Source organism: Carcharhinus amblyrhynchos, chromosome 3, assembly GCF_965287045.1.
Source record: "Carcharhinus amblyrhynchos chromosome 3, sCarAmb.v2.hapA, whole genome shotgun sequence".
NCBI classification, from domain to species: domain Eukaryota; kingdom Metazoa; phylum Chordata; class Chondrichthyes; order Carcharhiniformes; family Carcharhinidae; genus Carcharhinus; species Carcharhinus amblyrhynchos.
The window spans coordinates 44208092-44230400 of record NC_137326.1 but is presented as its reverse complement, the minus strand read 5'-3'; the positions used below and the strand labels follow the sequence as shown (position 1 = coordinate 44230400).

Genomic DNA, 22309 nt, shown 5'->3' with positions numbered 1-22309 from the left:
AGCAAAAAAACAAAAAGGCAAAATACTGCGGATGCTGAAATCTGAAACAAAAAACAGAAAATGCTCAGCAGGACTGACAGCATGTGGAGGGAGAACAGACCCAACATTTTGGGGAGAATTATCCCATTCCACCCACCAAGAAAATTGTAGCAAGGGGTGGACCATGGAAAAGTCTGTTGACCTCAGCTGGGATTTTCCAGTTTCAGGGCAAGCGTAGCTGGAAAATCCCACCCTTTCAGTCAGGATGACCTGTCGTCAGAAGTTGGTAATATGGATTAACCAGTCCAAAAATGGCAGAGGGTAAACTGAGGCTAAATAATCTAGCGGTCACACAAAAACAACTTGGATTCATTAAGCCTTACAGATGCAGTAGGTGGAAACAGAGTTGAACAGGTTTTAAAAAGGGCAAAAATCTCAAAAGGGAAAATGTAGAATTGGATTGGAAAGCAGGAAATGGGACTAAGTGGAGAGATCTGAGTGCTAGCACAGATATGAGGTTATAAAATTTTGAAATTTAAATTAACACTATACCTCTGAGTTATTACTTAAAGAAAATTTTCGTTTAGAATCTTTTTGAACAATCTCAGGCAGGAACATTACTGTTTCTAGAAATTTAATTTCTTCCTTGAAAGCAGAAAAGGCAAACTTTCAGGTGGAGCAAGAGGAAGGAGATAAACTTCATTTCAACCATTATCCAGCTCTCTTCAGCCAACTTCTATACATTGTGTGATTGCATTTACAATCTGAGAATACAACCAACTTCTGAGCCCACGTTTGCCAGTCAACTGGATTGCAAGAAAACAGCTTATTAAAAGCTAGGTTGTGGAATAAGGACTTCAAGTATATAACAGATGAAGAGCTAGGTTGCAAGTCACACTGGTGCAATAAAAACAAAAAAAAATGCCCTGCTGCCTTTCTTATACCCAAGTACAGCAGTGCAAAAAAACCTGAACTTGGCTGTTAGAACCAGAATTAATGGATACTTTGGAAAGGGGAAAAAATTCAAGTCACTGATACCACTAGTTCTGCCCACGACACTGACAACAAGATTAAGATTCAAAAACATTTTTGCTGATCAGATTGTTAAAAACTTGTGAAAACTATTGTTTAATTAGCAATGTAAGATGCATATTCTTCCCAACCACAGCACTGAAGAGAAACAATGTTACAGCGCTTAGGCATCCTGTAAAAACTTTACATTCTGGTTAGGATGAAGACTCAGTTCTCTCAAAATGAATTTTAAGATCCCACAAAACTATATCTTTAGAATATTCACTTTAACAAGTGCAAAATACTACATTCACAGGAAAGACAAAACTGTCAATCTTGCAGATTGTCAGTTACGTGCAGTCATTATGGCCTCTGGCAACCCTGTGCAAATTTTATCAAAGGGAACTGGAGTGTATCTCCAGACTCTGTGTCCAGATATAACATTTATTGCTTTATATGAATACTGTATTGAAAGCCAAAGCATTCAGTTTACACACAAATTATACAATTATATAACGTTTCACAAAGGCAGTGAACAATTACATCTACAATTAATCTACAAAATCTACTTACAGAAATTTAAAAATTCTAAATATCAAAAAGTACAGTTGCCAGAAACAAGTACAAACAAATTTTGACAGCCAGTAATTGTTGCTGAACAGTTAAAGGTTTTGAATTTACAAGCTGGATATCAGAAAACATCAGAAGTACAGATTAAGATTTGTGCTTTGAGTTCTCATCTCCAAAAAAAATGTACAACCACTGGCTGTCAAAATGTAGTAGCATGTTCAAAAATATTTCATTCACTTCAAAATTTTGTACAAATCATGGTGGTTCAATGCACCCCCTAAAATTGCATCACCAGTACATAAGATCTGGCACAAGACTAAATTAACAAGGTAATTGCAGTAGCTCTTCAATGCAGTCAGTGGTGTATGTGTAACAATGCTGTCTGCATGCTACCTAAAATGTTAACTGAAAGGAACTTGCTCAAATATTCACAATGTTCTAACCACTGAGCATAAATTGAGTGATTACCTCCCAACTTTTTCTGCTTGAACAATGAATCAAAAAAAGCATTTATTCTGCAACCAAAACAAACTGATCTTGAAACAAGTCCTAAACTTTGCTGTTTCACATTAATGTGAACCACACACACACACTTTTCATTAATGAATACAGGATCAGAAGTAAATGAAAGTGATGTATCATTTTTGTTTTTTTTCCTGGAATGTGTCTTAACCTGTTGTTTCAGCAATGTTTAATGTATTAAATGTTGAAACAATGACCATGTGGGAAATGAAATTTTGCTGAAGAGATTTAAAAACGAGACAAAAAACTATGGTAAATGGCCTAGTCCAATGAATTGGAAAACAACTTGACAATTATAGTTTTACTTTCCAGTTTAAAAACGTTCTCTAATTAGAAAATCTATACACAAAACCACTGATTTGACCAAACAAAAAAAGCGGGAGCAGTAGATGAGACCTGAAGGAGCTGGTTTCACAGTTCTCATCTTGTACAGCTCTTCCAGGTATTTCTTGGAGAAGGTTTGTCCCTCCTTCTCCTGGAAACAAAGGTCCACTTTATTACATAAAACTTTATACAGTGTAAAATCAACACCTCATGGAAAATACTGCAGAGTATCTCAACATTTAGTCCTGTTCCATTGGTTCCTCTGTGGCATCTGCGCTGTTCTCCATTGGGCTCTCAGAAGGCATCTCTGGAGTTTCGGGAGGTGTATCTGGTTTTTCTGTATCGCTGTAGTCCACACTGTTACTAACTGCGTCAGTATTTTCACTGATTTCACTTGCCTTAGAAGTTAATGTCTTGGTTGGCTCAGATTGGTCCATTTGGTTTTCTTCTGAAGTTTTGACATTTTCAGACGAAACTTCAACTTTCTCAGATTCAAACATGGCTTTTACTTGTATGCTTGAAGGCTCTGGAAATACACAAAATCAGATGTCACCTTTTCTCTAGTACTGTGCAGCTGCAAACTTGCAGAAAAAGGTATATTGAAGCATTTACAATTAGGGAAACATTGCAAGTGAAAAATAAATTGATTTGCAAGAAGTTCCATATTTAAGAATTAATTTCAGACTATCCAATAGATCAGCTTATTTATATATTTGTAACATTTGATAGTAGTACTTATAGGGAATAAGGAACATGAAATAAATTAATTCACAAAATTCATGTAACAGCCAGCAGAAGCACGCAGGAACATCGTAGATTTATTTGTTCCATCAACACAATATGAATTGAGAGTTTACATAATGGGTGACCTTGGAATCTAGTCAATTCCTTGCTTCTCTCAATGGCTTAAGTATTAAAAGGCACAAATGAAGGCCTGAGTGTTAATATATGGAATTTTTTTGTGTTGTATTTAGTGGATTTTAAGGTTAGTGAATCCAGACACCAAAAAGGCAAGGCACCTCTCAATATTCAACTGCAATGAGAAAAAGGAATGCAATGCCTGAAAGAATGTTAGATTTTGTATTTCTAAACTGAATTTGATATATATTTGAAAAAACTGCAGGTCTATGGGGAAAAGTGTGGGATTGTTGGTTAATGGATAGCTCTTTCAAAGAGCTGGCACAAGAACAATGGGCCAAATTGCCTTCTGTGCTGTAGGAAGTGGAGATTCCTAGAAACCCACATGTATTGCATACAAGGAAACAGTAATCAAATGGATACTTAAATCACTATGGAAACCAAAGCAACATGAAACAAACATCAGAAGGTATTAAAACTTTGATGATTTCAGGGATTGAAATAAAAGCAGATAAAATTGTTTGAATATTACTGTTCTAATTTCACAAGAAACTATAAAATGCAGCCATTAAGTAAATTGTATTAAGACTGTGTATTGGGCAAGTGGAGATGATACACAAGGACACAGGAAATACAGGGAGCTAGATTAAATAACCAATTAAAAAGTACAAGTGAGCCAAATTTGCGTTCAAGACTATTATACTACAAATACCACTCCTAGGCCAACATTTTTCAAGTGCAGTGCATGGCCACACCCAACTGATGGCCAGACTGAAAAGGAATTTCTTAATTATTTTACCTCCTAGGAAATTACTACAGTGGGAAGAATTGTTTATCATGGTGTTGGACAAGCTAAATGAACCAGCTGGGTTTTTTTTGCCTGTCATTTCTGAACGTTCATATTTTGTGCAAGCAAACATGGAGAACTTTGCATTCTAATCTATTAGATTAAAATGGGAGAACACATGGGCTTAACATTAACATTTCTTAAATACAAATGTAACAATTTTTTTTTACTTGGCTACTTATTAAAATCACTACAACCACAACTTAATGTAAAGCCCAAGTGAAACAAGTTTAACCTGTACTTACAAGATGTAATTCCAGTTTTCACATCTCACTTGGTTTTACTGCATGCTGCTGAAACAGCTTTTGCTCCACCAAGCTGCAGTGTGACTTTGTCGACCAGTAGAACGATACAGAAAACATACTCATTAAAAGGTGATTCTAGCTGGCTACTGTACTACTTTATACACAGTAAAAAGTCTGACAACACCATTCAGGAAGGTATCCAGTACCTTGTTTATCTGTATTAACCGGATCAGTCCATTCGTTCTCATCTTTGGCTTCTTCCTGCTTTTCTGTGTTTTCAGTTTCTTCAGGCATTTCTGAAGAACTCTCAGAATGTACAGGCTCCTCTTCCTCCTCATTTTCTGTGTCAAATTTCAGTCGTTTTACCTCAGGTGCCTCAGCTTCCATCGTGTCCTCTAAATGTTTATTTTTCGAACAGTTACTATGAATATCTTCTCCATGGGATGTAGGTGAATCACTGTTTAAAAACAATAAAACGTGCAGTCAATGTCACAATTTGTACACAGGTCAAAGACAGCTTGAATAAAGTCAAAAGCTTAGGAACATAATCAATTTTAATAGTACAGACCTGCCCCTTCATTCTGCTCCAAACCCAGAAGCATAACTCTCAAAACAGATTTACTATTATCTTTAGGTCAGTAAAATCTTACACACATTGTTGTTCAACTGTGATTGTCACAATTGGATGGTTAATGCCACTTCTATTCACACAATCGGGTTCAAAAGTAGAAGAGCTAAACTACTGCTGCTCAGTTTTATAATATTAATTTTATGCATTGTAACACACACATTATTCTGCTTCCCCTTTTTGCATTATTTTGTAAAAAAAGACAAGTTTTACTGCTGGTAGCTTGGACAATACTTATTCTTCAATCATGAGAAGGTTGATCATCTGGTCATTATTGCATTGCTGTTTGAGAGAGTTTGCTGTGCTTTAACTAGCTACTACATTTCCTACATGACAATAGTGACTACACTTCAAAAATATGCTTTGGGGTGGCCTGCAGTCATTAAGGTACCATGTAAATGCAAACTTCCTTTTTCTTATAAATATTTGAGTCAGCTAGCTGTAGGCATAATATTAATACAATAAAAATACTTCTCAAGGTGTGGTGAATCTCTGGAATTTGCTGCCCCAAAGGGGAGTAGAGTCAGGATCATTAGAACCTTGAAGAGTATAGGGGGTATAAGAGTAAAGTTGAGAGAGAAATCGGGAGGGCAAAAAGGGGACACAAGATTGGCAGGTAAGGCAAAGGAGAATCCAAAGAGCTTCTACAAATACATAAAGGGCAAAAGACTAAAAAGGGAGAGAGTAGGGCTTCTTAATAATCAACAAGGTCATCTATGTGTGGATCCACAAGGGATGGGTGAGATCCTAAATGAATATTTCTCATCAGTATTTACTGTTGAGAAAAGCAGAGATGGTAGGAAACTTGGAGAAATAAATAGTGAAGTCTTGAGGAGTGTACATATTACAGAGAAAGATGTGCTTGAAGTCTTAAAGCGCATCAAGGTAGATAAATCCCGGGACCTGATGAAATGTATCCCAGGACATTGTGGGAGGCTAGGGAGGAAATTGCTTGTCCCCTAGCTAAAATATTTGAATCATCAATAGTCACGGATGAGGTGCCCGAAGATTGGAGAGTGGCTAATGTTGTGCCTTTGTTTAAAAAGGGCTGCAGGGAAAAGCCTGGGAACTACAGGCCAGTGAGCCTCACACCGGTGGTGGATAAGTTGTTGGAAGGTATTTTGAGAGACAGGATCTACAGGCATTTAGAGACGCAAAGACTGCATAGGGACAATCAGCATGGCTTTGTGTGTGGAAAATCATGTCTCACAAATTTGATTGAGTTTTTTGAAGGGTTAACCAAGAAGATAGATGAGGGCAGTGCAGTTGATGTTGTCTACATGGACTTTAGCAAGGCCTTTGACAAGGTACCACATGGCAGAAGGTTAAATCTCACAGGATCCAGAGTGAAGTATCTGAATGGATAGAAAGTTGGCTTCTTAATAGATTAAGAAGTCTCACAACACCAGGTTAAAGTCCAACAAGTTTATTTGATAGTAAACCCAGAAGCTTTCGGGGTTTGCCCCTTCATCAGGTGAGTGGAGAGTTCTGGTCTCAAACAGAGCACATAAAGGCACCCACAGTTTACAGAATACTGATTAGAATGCAAGTCTTTACAGCTAATCAATTCTTAAAGGTGCAGACAATGTGAGCGGAAACAGCATTAAGCATAGGTTAAAGAGATGTGTATTGTCTCCAGACAGGACAGTAAGTGAGATGTTGCAAGCCCAGGCAACTCATAGGGGTTACAGATAGTGTGACATGAACCCAAAATCCCAAAAAGGCCATCCTCATGTGTGCGGAACTTGGCTATCAGTTTCTGCTCAGCGAAGCTGCTCTTTTGTATGTCGTGAAGGTCGCCTTGGAGAATGTTTACCCGTGTGCCTTTATATGTTCTGTTTGAGACCAGAACGCTCCACTCACCTGATGAAGAGGCAAACCCTGAAAGCTTGTGGGTTTACTATCAAATAAACTTGTTGGACTTTAACCTGGTGTTGAGAGACTTCTTACTGCGTTTAACCCAGTCCAACGCCGGCATCTCCACTTCTTGACAGAAGCCAGAGGGCGGTTATAGAAGGCTGTTTTTCAAACTGGAGGCTTGTGACCAGCAGTGTGCCTCAGGGATCAGTGTTGGGTCCACTGTTATTTATCGTTTATATTAATGATTTGGATGAGAATATAGGAGGCATGGTTAGTAAGTTTGCAGATGACATCGAGTTTGGTGGCATAGTGGACAGTGAAGAAAGTTATCTCCGATTGCAATGAGATCTTGATCAATTGGGCCAACGGGTTGACAAATGGCAAAGGGAGTTTAATTTAGACAAATGCAAGACGATACATTTTGGTAGATTGAACCAGGGCAGGGCTTACTCAGTTAACAGTAGGGTGTTGGGGAGAGTTACCGAACAAAGAGATCTAGAGGTACATGTTCATAGCTCCTTGGAAGTGAAGTCACACGTGGACACAGTGAAGAAAGCATTTGGCATGCTTGGTTTCATCAGTCAAAACATGAATACAGGAGTTGGGACACCTTGCTGAAATTGTGCAAGACATTGGTACGGCCACACTTGGAATACTGGGTACCCTATTACAGAAAGGATATTAAACTACAAAGAGTGCAGAAAAGATTTACTAGGATGCTATTGGGACTTGATGGTTTAAGTTATAAGGAGAGACTGGATAGTCTGGGACTTTTTGTTCTGGAGCGTAGGAGGCTGAGGGGTGATCTTATAGAAGTCTATAAAGTAATGAGGGGCATAGATCAGCTAGATAGTCAATATCTTTTCCCAAAGGTAGGGGAGTCTAAAACTAGAGGGCATAGGTTTAAGGTGAGAGGGGAGAGATACTGAAGTGTCCAGAAGGGCAATTTTTTCACACAGAGGGTGGTAAGTATCTGTAACAAGCTGCCAGAGGTAGTAGTACAGACATGTACAATTGTCTTTTAAGAAGCATTTAGACAGTTACGTGGGTAAGATGGTTAGAGAGGGATATGGGCCAAATGTGGGCAATTGGGATTAGTTTAGGGGTATATAAAAAAAAGGGCAGCATGGAAAAGTTAGGCCGAAAGGCCTGTTTCCATCTGTAAACCTCTATGACTCTATGCATTTAAAATGGAGATGGATAAATATTTGATAGATCAAGGAACAGGGAGAAAAACAATACAGAAAAGGAGTTGAGGCTGGCATAGATCAGTCATGATCATATTGAATGGTAGAGCAGGCTTGAAGGGCCTCCTGGCCTACTTCTGCCTCTATTTTGTCTTGTGTACAGTAGCTGTTTATTTTTTCATTGTTGCCCATTACAATCTAACACATTTCAATCAAATCTGTTTCATGCTTTTCTATGGTGCTGGAATATGGTAAATATAATATTTCCGTTGTCTGCTGAGGATTACATGGATTCTTTTGGAAACTTAGTGCAATGTAGCATTTTACATGAAGTACACTAATATTTCAAAGATGAATGTAGTGGCCAATTTTCGAATGTTTATGCGACTGCTCAAAATATATGTGTATATGTGTCTTGCAGCTAGTATATTTATTGTATTAATATTTCCAACAGAAATTACTAATTTATATTGGTCCTCAACAAGGTTAAAAAAAACTTCTACATTCTACCACAAGCAAAGAACTATTTTACGTGTTTTAAAGGTTACCAAATCCGTTCAAGGATTTAGAAAATATACCTGTGAGATTTGTCTTCCGTTGGTTGCACATTTATTTCTCTATCAGAGCTGTCCGGCAAACCATTTGTTGTTAAGGGGCTTGATAGTGAAACCTTTGATCGGCTCAGAGGTCTTGGTGTACCAGGACCATTTATATTAGATCTGTGAGAAAAGCAAGTACTTCAAAATTTAGATTCCACTGAACTACATGAGATAAACACACAAGATAGTCATCTGATCCAATAAGACAAAGCAATGGCTCATCAAAGTATGTTGGTACAAATTTTGAATATTCAAGACAATTTTGAGCATTGCCTTTTTTTTAAGCTTGTGAACTAAATGATGCTCCACATTTAGCTACGTGCTTAAAGAAACTGAATCCAGTTAATTATGCTTTAAAAAAAACTGTCCAAGCATCTCAGTCATGTCCTATACCAAACTAAGGTGAATTCAGATCACCAATCTGCATTACCACCAGAGGGCATATATTTTGATTTTCTTCCTGGAATTCTTTTACAGCACCAACATATTAAACCACTCACTAAGTGAATAAAATTAAACCCTGTGGCTCAAAGAAAATTAAAACCTATTTAACTTTTAACATGTGCAACTTATTTTTAGGCTCAGAGGAACAATGCAAATTTCACTTCAAGGATTAACCTATGGCATGACACAACACCCTGCACAATCACTGGCACTATGAAATAATCAGATTTTACGTACAAATGAGAGCATTTCGCAGCTAAAACCATACCTGTTCTATACTTGAAATTTCCTACTCTCACTGAAAATTACATGATGTCTCACATTCACTGCTACTTTAGTATGTTTACATTTCCTTTCCTCTCTTGCCTGTTGATAACAGCTGTAGAGGAAGTGTGCAGGAAAGATCTACAGGTATGAATTAAGTCCACCCCAATTTCTTGTTCAGTAACAGCTTAGATGTTAAGCGCCCACAAGAGTTCTACAGTAATTGGACAACAAGAAGATACTTTTCACAAATGCCCCAACAGTTGTTAAACAGAAAACAAACCTGGAATTTAATGTACAGCAAGGTATAAAATGTAACAGCCATTTCCAAAGTATTCACAGTTCAAATAGTCAAGCAATCAAATTAAAAAAAACGTGCAAGGTTCACTTTGTAGAGCGAATAGTAGACAATAACTTATCTTGGAGCTACAAGCTTCAATTATCTATCAATGCTATCTGCCACATTTGGAATCAAGTCTGGCCTTGTAAGCATGCTTTTAAGGAAAGTACCAAGGAATGACACAAGTTGTTTTCGGCCTGGGCCACCTACTATTTCAGCTGAGGGAATTAAAAAAGCCAATCCCTTGGAAACAACTGAAACATCACAAAAAAACACAATGGCTCACCTGTCTGTATAACCAGTGTGGCTTCCTGATAGCATGATGCCATTCACTCGATTCAAACTATTTGAGCCAAAGTTGTACTTCCTGAAGAAATTATCCAAAATGTTAAAACTTTGAAATATTAAATGATTCTTGAATAAAAAGCATGCACCATAAATTATTGAAATTTTACTTACTCTGTAGAGGGGTACACACAGCTGACAACCATAACATTCTGTAAATTTACAAAAAGAGCATATATGACTAAAGAAAATAAATGTTTGCATTTAAAATCATTAATTTTAAAACATTTCAACAACAAAGTCTTAGAGGTAGTATTCCCAGATATTCAAGTTGAGATCAAGAGCAGTCATGATGGAAGACTTCTCCCCAAGATATATCCAGATAAAGTGCCTTCTTGATACCCTTCATGACTAACTAAAAAGGAGCAAGGAGGCGGCAATGGGCCACAATCACATTCGATTGACCGAACAGGAGTATCACTGAAAACAACAGTGAAAGAAAAGCTTTAAAATTGCTATTTGACAACAGGATAGATATGGCTAGCAATCGACAACTCCGATTTGAGGAGGACAATCAACTGGTGGATAGGGAAGCGTTCAAATAAGGCTTCTGAGAAAGTTCTGCATAACAGATTGTATAAATGAAAATACATGACATTGAGGATGATCCTGGAACATGGATCAATAATTATTTGGGAGATACAGTTGAAAGGAATGTAGAGAAAAAAGTGTGCCCCAGCAATCTTTACCACATATGACTTAGATGAAATCTAATTTACAAATGCAAAAGTTAGGAGGCACTGTAAATTGTAAGGCTGAGAACAGGAAGTGGACAAAAGTCCAGCAGATGACTTCAACTAGGAAGGGTCGGGGGGGGGGAAATCATCCACTCTAGGCCTGATGAAGTCAGACTGAAGAGACCAGGAGTTGAAGAGTTGCAATGGGATTTGAGCGTTCATGCACATCAATCACCTAAAGCTATTGGATGTGCACAAAATCAAAGAAGTGAGGAGAGGATGGCCGAATTGCAAAGGACCTGAGTTAGCTCTTTTCTGGTAAATGGCATTGAACTGGGGGCACCACACTTCTGTAGGGGCATTTTGACCCAGGGAGTGGTGACATTGCAGATTCATCAGAATCACATTAGTGTTTAAAGGAATAAATTACAAGAAACTTGACAGGCATTTCCTTAAGCTTGGAGACTTAAAGTATTTAAAATGATTAGATGCAGACAGAGCATTTTCTCTGATAGAAGAGCTAAAACAATGGAGCATGTTAAAATTAGACTTTTCAGGAATGAGATCAGTCACCACTTCCTCATGCAGAGGTTACTGGAAATCCTTTCCCCCAAAAAGGCTCTGGATATTGGGTGAACGGAAATGTTCATCACACTGATAGATCTTTCTTTGGTAAAAAAGTAAATGGAGTCAAGGTATAGTTCAAGCATTAAACAGCACAGCAGGCTTAGGGGACTGAATGGCCACTGCTAAGCCCATGTTCTGATAATTTCAAAACCAACATTGTCAGCACAAATCAACCCTGCTTACATTTTTTTTAAATACAAAAAAGTTAGTGATCATTTAAAGCTTTTTCTGGTTATGAGTAGCTTTCCTTTATGGGCAAAAGGCCATATTTCTTTGCAAGGAAATCAGTGGTACGTTTGGTTTTAAATGTTATTATTTCAGATTCAATGGTAAACCCTCCAGTGGCATTAAGCAGAGCTGGAATTCAGATGCAAGTATTTGTATTTATTGCAAACTTAAAAAGGGTAAATAAAAGGCAATCTCTGAGCAATTTCGTGAAGCTAATGTACACAACAAGATAGGCAATCAAATTAAATTGCTGAAGAGTCAACAATTTCCTGACAATAGTTGGGGGAAGAACAACTTGGAAGAAACAGAACTCTTAATTGGAGTCTCAATGTTATTTCACTTATCACCCTGAATCTTTTGATAACTTGACAGAACTTCAACTGGTAAAACCTAGGCTTAGTGATAAAAAGGACAGATCTCAATCCTTGGTTACCTTTTCAACTCCCCTGAGAAATTTGTCTGTCCCAGTGTAATTCTTCTTAGGATCTGTAAGCAGCTCACATAAACGCTGGATAGTGAAGGGAATACTGCAGATACAAACAAGTATGTTATGCATTAACCAGAACATGCAACAAAAGAACGGGGAACAAATGGTGTATTCGGAAGGCATAGCAGGAATTTCAAAACAGTTACATTTTAAGTTTGTGTGGAAATATGTTAAGATTATTTATAATAGTATGTATCAACACTGAAGTTTATTAAAACCTTGAACCCAAATCCTCAGATTCTCATTTTAAAATTTGCTCCCATCTCTCACTGATCTAGACCACAGCTTGCATAACAACTATGGCAAGCAGACAAAATCCCCAACAGACTCAGTGGAGAAAAGAAAGGCCAACAGAAAGTGAGAGCAGAGCAAGGGGGTGTGGGGGAGAGAAGAAGTGAGGGGGACAGATCAGGGGAGGGGAGGGGAGGAATGAGGGAGCAGGCCAGTGAGGAGGGGAGAAACAAGGGAGGGGAGGAAGGGGCAAGAGAGGGGACGCAACAAGGGAGTGCAGACAAGAAGAGGGGAGGGAAAAGAGGGAAGGCACCAGGAAGGGGTAGGGGGAAAACAAGGGAGCACACCAGGAAGTGTGGGGGTAGGGGGGAAGGAGTGCACCGAGAGGGGGGAGCGGTCTTGGAAGGGGAGCCAGGCCGTGAAGTGGGATGAGGTGGTGGGCATGGAGGGGGAAGAGAAGAGGCAGGCACAGAGTAGAGAGATGGGTGCACAGGAGTGGGTACAAAAGACAGTTGGCAGGAATGGAGGTGGAGGCAGAGGGAAAAAACAGAGGGAGACTCCTGCTCTTATGTTCTTATGTGTTCTTATGAGAGAAACAGTGGGAAAGTAAGAGACAAAACTGAAAAGAGAAAGAGTCGCAATGGAAAAAAGAAACGATGGAAAAACAAAGAGTGAGGCAGAGAGTAGGAAAAATAGTGAGGCAGAGTGGGCAAGGGAGGCAGAGAAAGTGCGAAGGCTGAGAGGGAGAGAGAGATTGGGCAAAGTGAGGGAGCCTGGGAGAAGGAAATGGATTTGAATTTAAGAACATAAGAAATAGGAGCAGGAGTAGGCCATCCAGCCCTTCGAGCCTGCCCCGCCATTCAATAAGATCATGGCTGATCTGTCGTGGCTCAGTTCCACATTCCTGCCCTCTCCCCACAACCCTTAATCCCCTCTCTTATCAAAAATCCATCAACCCACGTCTTAAAAATATTTAGCGAGATAGCCTCCGCCACTTCAACGGGCAGAGAATTCCAGAGATTCACCACCCTTTGAGTGAAGAAGTTCCTCCTCAACTCTGTTCTAAACCGCCCCCCCCCTTTATCTTGAGGCTGTGCCCCCTAGTCCTACTGTCCTTTCTGAGCGGGAAGAGTCTCTCCACCTCTATCCTATCCATCCCATTCATCATCTTATACATCTCAATGAGATCTCCCCTCATTCTTCTAAACTCTAATGAGTACAAGCCTAGTTTATTCAGCCTCTCCTCATAGCTCAACCCCGTCAACTCCAGCATCAGCCTAGTAAACCTCCTCTGCACTCCCTCCAAGGCCAAAATATCCTTGCCTAAGTACGGCGCCCAAAACTGCACACAGTACTCCAGCTGCGGCCTCACCAATGCCCTATACAGCCGCAGCAAGACCTCCCTACTTTTATATTCAATCCCCCTCGCGATGAAGGCCAGCATCCCATTTGCCTTCCTGACCACCTGCTGCACCTGCAAGCTGGGGTTTTGCGACTCATGCACAAGGACCCCGAGGTCCCTCTGCACCGTCGCCTGCTGCAGTTTTTCTCCACGTAAATAATAATCCTTCCTACCATTATTCCTACCAAAGTGGACCACCTCGCACTTGCCAACATTAATTTATACGGTATTTCTGTTACATGTGGTCATTTATTTTAGTTATTCCAACCAGGAATGCTGCATATGCACAATATCGTGTTTCAACTTGAAGATTGTTCTTTTGGTCAAGAAATGTTTGAAGGAACCCAAATCTAACTATGGGAAGCTATGATTGACCAAGTTGTTTCACTTATTGGGAATGCTACCACAACTTTAAGTGGGGACTTATTGTAATTAGGATCTTTTGAAAGCTCCCCCAGTATCCTGGTTAATATTACCCTCAATCAACAACAGAAAAAAACATTAGCAAATCATTCATCTCACACTGTTTGTAGGACCTTCTTATGTCCAAATTGACTGACATCTTCCTTAATATTAAACAACGATTACATTTTAGAGGTAACACATTAGCTGAGAAGGGCTCTGGAGAACTTCACGGCATGAAAGGCACAAAATAGCAGCAAGATTTTTTTCTTAAACATTTTAATGACTGACAGTTTTGGAAGAATTTTGGGAAAAAACACAAATCCCATAGTCACTAAATCACAATTTAACAAACCACTCCAGAAAAATACACAAAACTGTTGTCGTAAAAAGGGGTTTAATTTCAAATTTCCACAAAAAAAGTGCTCTTTTTGCTACATTGTCCATTAGAATATCCCCACCTCCCAAAAGCTAAAAAATTACACCCCAAGCAATGTAGCAATGGCTTGTCAGGCGCATGGCTGAATTAATCAATATTTGCAACTATTTATACGGACCAGGGATAAAGTTTCACTGATTCTGACATCAGCAACCGAGAAAGGGGCCGAAATAATCAATTTTATTTCAAGCAACAGAAACAAATTCACATGAACAGGAAAAGGCAGATTTGCTTCAATGGACTACAATTTTTATACTAAATTAGAAAGAAAAAAAATGCTTGCTTTAACATGTCAGCTTTCACAACCTCAAGACATCACAAAGCACTTAATGACCAAGGAAGTATAGTCACTGTTGTAACACAGCAAACATAGTAGTCAATTTGTGCATTGTAAGCTCCAACAAACTGCAGTAATAATGATCAGATGTTTAAGAAGTGACCTTGATTGAGGGGTCATATGGGCCAGGACAACCTCTGCTCTCCTTCAAAACAGTATGCAAATATCCACTTGAGGCAGGTGACAGGGCCTTAACCGGAAGATGGTACCTCCCTCAGTACTGTATTTGAGTCAGGCCTAGACATTTATGTGCTAGAATCACTACAACAGGACTTGAACCCATAACTCGACTCAGAAACCAGTGCCACCAACTAAACTTGAAAGAGCAATGGTGATAAAAACAACCGATTTTGGAAAATATTCAAAGCATTACATGTTATTTTATACAGTGTTCAATATAAGCATTAAAGTTATTACAATATTGCTTTGAAGGTATGAGTAAATTGAAGTGGAACCATTTCTGATACATTCGTATATTTGATTCTAGACTAGTGTTGCAAAGTTATTACAATATTCAACTATTTTAACATTGAAGAAAGCATTGTGGAATACTGATTCAATTAAAGCCCCAGTCTATATTTATAGAAACTTTTGTTTCTGTCGTGTGGAATATACGTAGAGAACAAAGCATCCCAACTAACTTAAATTGCACTTCCGCAAGAAGAAAATCACTAAAGTAAGTCCAAATAAAACAAATCTTTAAAAAAACCCTTGGTATTTGGCACCCATGACCATTTGCCATCTTTCCTCTTTTCATCATTTTTACCTTTCCCTCAAGAGTATTTGTGTTAAATTGTGTTAAACACTAGTTGTGTGTTAAATGGCTACTGGATTTCCAACATTTCAAGCGATTATGCTTCAGAAGTACTTCATTGGCTGGAAAAGCACATTGAGACATTCGATGGTCATGAAAAGTCCTGCATAAATGCAAGTCCCTTTCTTTTAACATTGTTCATGGGTAAAAGTAACCAAGCCATATTGTACACAGTTCCCAGCATACACACTTGCAAAGGAAATTCAGTATGACATGGCAGCATGAACCTTTGCTGAAATCTGATCAAAGGTTAAAAGGAAGAAATTAACACAGATAAACAAGATCAAATTCTCTAGTACACGCCATATCTACTGAAGGGCACAAGTTAACAAAAGTCATACAATTAAGAATGTTTGCAACTCCATTAAATGCACTTTAGAACAGCAATGCAATGTCTCTCCAGGGAAATATATTAAAAACAAATATGCCAAGCAAAAGCATACCAATCAGCTGGTCGCACAGCAGAACTGCTCCCCAAATTAAATCTTAAAACTAAGTAAATTCTGTTACCCCAGACAGGAAAAAAAATTTGAGACAACATCTTCAAGAAAGACCAGTTGCAGTTCTGTCCATTTCTTCAAATTTGCTTCCTTTCTCAAATTTCCTACAAGTACTCCCATTTCTGTTCATGATATGTTACACATTAGCTGAAAAAGTAAGCAATTCTCTTGTCTCTTCTTAGCCACAAGTAAGCATACCAATATACTTTTCTCCATCTGGGGAAAGTAGTAGCATTTCTAACGTAACAAAGAAAATTGACAATCTTAGAGAAATACTCCAATTAAGCAAATTTAAATTACTTTACAATTGAAAATAACTGAAGCCGTCCGAATTTTTGGCCATGTTTCAGTTGATGAACAATTTAAACTTCATTTTCACCGAGTGTAAATTTTAGGTGCACAAATTTAACATGACTGGTTAAGCAATTAAACTTAATTTAATCTAAGTTGTTACAATATGTTCAATCTAACAGATCTCAAAACTAAAGCAACAACTATCATTGGGTGACAACAAATTATAGTTGCAGAGATGAACATTTTTATCATCCTGTAATTTTGAATCATTAAGATTTAATCTCTAAAAGTAAAGCTACATATAATTAAATCAGACTGACAATTACATTTTCCCTCCCACCTCCTGCATTTGTTTGTTAACCAAGGGATGCAAAAATTCTAAGCGCTAAAATGACAAATGATACCAATTAATATATTAAAGTTGATGGGGTCAATTTTTAATGGAATTTAATTTCAAACACCATCACTGGCCTCTCCAATCTACACAGTAGCATTGATAGAGAAACGCTGACATGATGCACAAATAACATCATTGAAAAAGCAGCTGAATCTATTTGCTAATAACTGAAAATAATGCCAACTTTCCCAACAGAAAACTATTAAGCGCTTGTTCAGCCTTCTGAGAATTGGAAAGTGGCTGTTGTTTCCAGAAACATAAAGCAAATTACTGCCATATCTGTGCAAGGGAAAGCATTTAGACAGCATTTTTGGACTACACAAAAATGATGGTGATTAAAACAGTTTATGCAAGAAATCGTAGACAAATTTTGATATGATGTCAATTCATTTTGATTAGGCCAAAACAACGAAGTACATTAAACAAAAATGTATCAGTGCATTGTTTCATAAGTTCACTGATGTTCCAATTTAATACTGTACAACAACTAACTGACACCTGCAGGTGCTCAGGTTAAAAAGCTGATTGAAGCTTCACATCAGCCTGCATAATCAGTATTATTCATTCGGCCAAACGGACAAAGTTGTTGAAACTGTTGCGTACTATATATGTCAAGAAATACATGCTAAACGCAAAGCACTACTTCAATCTCGCTATCTGAACTGTTACTGAAATACAACACAATAGATTAAGTACGTCAGTCACAGCAATAATGCTTGTCATACCAAAACTAAAGATACCTGCCAGCTCTCATGCACAAATTGTCCCAACATAGTGAATGACCGGATCCCTTCAATATGGGACTGAATGTTAATTATACTGTATGGAATCAAAGATGTCATGCAAGACAAATGGGATGTACGTCACTGAACATTTACAACAAAAAAATAAACTTGTCAACACAACACTGATTACACCATAACTCCAGGAAGGATGACTAATTAACACCAACGATGAACACCTCTGAAGATCAACTTTTTAGATATGCTTTGCATAAAGTAGCTCTGTAGGCTCTGCCTAGGGCAAATCTAAAATTAAAGTTTTCAAAACTGCCAACACTTGGACTGGGACTATTTTATTTACATGTGACATGCATCACATGTAAATTATTTACATGAATAATTTACATGTGACGCAATATCATATTATACAATGAAACAGACACAGTCCACCTTCACCAGCCTTTGGCGTTCCGCAATGCCCTGGAGATTTTATGCTAGTATGAAGGCAAATTTCAAACAGAGTTTCAAAGTTTCTGCCCATTACAAGAAATGTGAGTTATCCTAACAGTCAAACATTGAAATCTAATCCAGTGGAACTAAAAGCTAAAACTGAAGATTTAAATAACAGAAATTAGACATCAAATGTCAATTTTAATTTAATAATTCTGGTCAGTGCAGTTAATTAGATTACACAGGTAGATAGACAATTTTATTTCTCACTTGTATTGAATGCATGTGCTTACAACACATTTAACAGACTTGACTTGCAATGCTACCACTGAAAGGACTTCAATGTAAATTAGGCAGTAGAAACACTTTCACGAACGCCAATGTTTTGCATCCACACATTTCTCCCAGAAACAAATTCCAGCTGGGAAGAAGTGGTAAAGGAGGTGAAAGGTCAGTGTTTGGCATTATTAATCCTCTGAAACCTACGGCAACTTTAGGAATCTGCATCTGTGCAGTTCAACACAGAAATTTAGAAGTTGTTGTCAGTGATTCTTTGTTTCTCCATAAGGTGTGCTGTTGAGGTTCTCCTGGCTCTAATCAATGGAAAATCTTTGAACTGATGAAAACTTGCACACAAAACCCTCAGTGTCGCTGTAAAAACCCTCGAGAAAGTTACAACTTGATGAAAGAGATGCAAGTGGATTTTTATTACATTCCACTGCAGGGAAAAGATGAAACATCTATGGTTAATGTGCCATTAGTGACAAATGGAATAAAAGTTGTCATAAACTTCAGTTTTCTTTTATGTCAGGAGCAAGTTTTAGGAAATAACCAGGAAAATGGCAAGTACAAGAAAGAATTGAAAACATTAATGACGGATAAAGAGCTTAGAGAAAAGGTTAACAGGCAACATTATATCGCACCCAATAACATTTCATAAGCATATGAAATGTAAAGGATTAACAAGGAAAACATCTGGCCGATTAACAACTTAAAGATAGGCTGAGGACATGGTTAAAGAATTAAATAAATACTTTGCATTGATCTTCACATATATCTAAATTCACAAAAGAACACAACAGGTTATGGCTGATCTTGAGTTTCAATTCAGTTTTCCCGCTAGTTCACCCAATCCCTCAATTCACTGAGGCCCCAAAAAATCTGTCTCTCATACTTAAATGCATTCAACAGTTCAATTTCCTCAACTCTCTGTAGTAGAGAATTCCAAAGATTCACAACCTGTTTCAGTGAAGAAATTTCTTCTCATCTTAATCCTAAATGAGCAGCCCCTTATCATGAGACTGTGCTTGCTGTGTTTTCGATTCCCTGACCAATGGAAACAATCCACCCTATCAAATCTCTTCAGAATGTTGTGGCTTTCAAGGAGATTGTCTCATTCTTCTAAACTCCACAGAATATACGCCCAATTTACTGTCTCTCTCATCCCAGGGACAATCTAGTGAACGTTTGCTGTGCTACCTCCAAAGCAAGAATATATCCTAATTGCTAAATGTGGAAACCAAAACTGCACACAGTACTGCAGATGTGATTCACCAAAACCCTATACAACTGCAGCGAGACATTACTCTTATATTCCAATCCTCTTGCAACATCCTGTACAGTAGGAGCAGAAATTTTGAGTTGAGAATTGTTGAGGTTCAGAATGCTCTTTTAATGGGCCAGCTAAGATGTAACAATCAGAATGGCCTCCTCCTGTAAATTTTTCCTACTCGACTACGAGATGCCCACCGCTTGCTGTTGGGCTACCATCTTTAATGGTGCAAAACCGGACTGAATTGTATGAGTCAGCAATAGAATTTTGAAATTTTGAATTGTAGGACCAATCTGAATTATCAGTAAAGATTTGAAACCAAAATGCTTAAGTTATCTTTTCGTTTTAGCATAATAAAAACTAAACTTCCCAGGGTTTTCCCCATGTTAAACCCGACCCAGAGTACTGCACACGTGAACAAAGTCAGAAAGCAATAAACAGTAGTACAGCAGTAGGCCCTTCAGCCATCAGTACTTGTTTCTTTGCAGCTCATTGGTCAATCTTTCAGTTCCAACATAGAGTCCATGACTTGAAACGTTAACCATGTTTCTCCCAATAGATGCCAACAGAACTGCTCAGTTTTTCCAGCTTCCTCTGTTCTTTCACCCACTTCATTTATTGCCTGCTTGTTGAACGGTTCTCGTGGATGCCTCAGGGTCCAAAGCAACTTTGGTAATTAACGTGAAAGTGCTAACCGAGCAAGGCTGGCTATACGAGTGGATGAACACCCAGGTCACTGAGGCCAAGTGTAAATGAATGAGCAGTGATCAGAGATGGACTTGGTGTGAGCCAGGAAGCAGGATCAGAGTGTGGCCACCATGTGTGCAGCACAGAATAGGCTAACTATGTCATCAAGGAGGGGAGTGCAAAGTGGGTACCAGCTGGACCTATAGTTACCAAGGCTGGTAAATGGCCAGGTGAATTTAGCCTTAGTCAAGAGAGGAAATTTTTTAAAAATTAACTACATCATATTTAAAATCAAAACAAGGGCATGAAAATACAAGTTCTGATCCCGTCTGAAAGTAGAGATTGACTATTATTGCCAAAGGAGACAAGACTCTGCAGTGAAAGGTACGACCGGTACACTCATCACACTGACAACTAAGCAAATACTTGCTTCATAAGAACATAAGAACATAAGAAATAGGAGCAGGAGTAGGCCATCTGGCCCTTCGAGCCTGCCCCGCCATTCAATAAGATCATGGCTGATCTGTCGTGGCTCAGTTCCACTTTCCCGCCCTCTCCCCATAACCCTTAATCCCCTCTCTTATCAAAAACCCATCAACCCGCTTCTTAAAAATATTTAGCGAGGCAGCCTCCACCACTTCAACGGGCAGAGAATTCCAGAGATTCACCACCCTTTGAGTGAAGAAGTTCCTCCTCAACTCCGTTCTGAACTGCCCCCCCTTTATCTTGAGGCTGTGCCCCCTAGTCCTACTGTCTTTTTTGAGCGGGAAGAGTCTTTCCACCTCTATCCTATCCATCCCATTCATCATCTTATACGTCTCAATGAGATCTCCCCTCATTCTTCTAAACTCTAACGAGTACAAGCCTAGTTTATTCAGCCTCTCCTCATAGCTCAACCCCCTCAACTCCGGTATCAGCCTAGTAAACCTCCTCTGCACTCCCTCCAAGGCCAAACCTTGAAATCATTCTGACACTATTTACTTGTAGCACTTTTCATTAGTATTCATTAGTATAATTCAGATCAGCAAGAATCCATGATCACCAGCTCATTTGAAGAGAGTTCCTTCAATCAAAAAGATTTCAGAACCATGGCATTTGCACTTTGCAGAAGCTCCAGAAAATAGGCCTTTGTCAACAATTGATACAAAAAATCCAGAGATTTATGAAAAAACTTATTTAAAAATGTCAGCTTCGGATTCATACGGCAAAAATACTTAGAGTAAGCCAAGGTAAAGCACATTAAATACATTTCTGATTTACATTAAAGATAATAAATTATTCAAATAGAGCTCTCTAGTGGCAAGATCTAGATATCAGATTACTGTTCAACATTTCTGACCACAGTCAGGAGGGTGGCCAGTTGCCGGGCTGTAATACTGCTTCAGAACAATACGATGATTTACAGGATCAGCAATCTTTTACAATTACTGGGCAGAAGGGTCCAGGTAAGAACAGGGCAGAGTGAGTGTGGAGGTAAGTACAATTTTGGAATTTACTCTCACCATTTTTAAATGATCATTGTTTGGATTAGGAAATATAGCCATGAGTGATCTGCTGCTGGGAATTCATGGTTTTAGAAAAGCCTGTGCCTGCCAATCTCAATATCATTTACATACAGGATCCCAGTTACTCAGGCATTACAATCACAAAGCTCTGTAACTTTTTTTTACTGCTCCAGCTGTAGTAGGGAACTGTTGTGTTCCAGCTCCTCATGCTTTCTAACATCTGCTGGGGTGCACTGTTTTTTGCCAAATATTTTCAGTGCAATCAACATGTTAGCACACACACCGACATACAGACTTCAGTTCTTGCTTCAAACTATGAGCATCTGTAAGAATAAGTGGAAATGCATATGTTACATCTTAGTCTGGGTACCTCTGACAGTGAGCCCAATGATACTTCGTCCCTTGATCAGCTCCTGGATTGACACCCCTCCACACTGTTTCCAATCCTGGACATTGATTTGAACAGTACTCCACGCTGTTTCCCCACTCTATTGAGCTACAACTTCAAAACTGAACTTTGAAATCTCTTATGCTA

The 22309-nt window shown here is 38.6% G+C and overlaps 1 protein-coding gene across 2 annotated transcripts in view; it reads right to left on the bottom strand.

Annotated features, from left to right (window-relative positions):
• Positions 1-1088: 1088 nt before the first annotated feature.
• Positions 1089-22309, bottom strand: part of LOC145339240 (serine/threonine-protein phosphatase 4 regulatory subunit 2-like) — a 58791-nt gene continuing 37570 nt past the window's right edge. For both annotated transcript variants that reach the window (XM_080183645.1, XM_080183653.1), the window contains exons 4-9: positions 11989-12082; positions 10138-10175; positions 9965-10045; positions 8610-8750; positions 4563-4813; positions 1089-2932 (exon numbers count right to left, since the gene is read on the bottom strand). In XM_080183645.1, the coding sequence (XP_080039771.1) occupies positions 2646-2932; positions 4563-4813; positions 8610-8750; positions 9965-10045; positions 10138-10175; positions 11989-12082 (892 nt within the window). In that variant the 3' untranslated portion in view covers positions 1089-2645. The remainder of the gene's footprint in view (positions 2933-4562; positions 4814-8609; positions 8751-9964; positions 10046-10137; positions 10176-11988; positions 12083-22309) is intronic.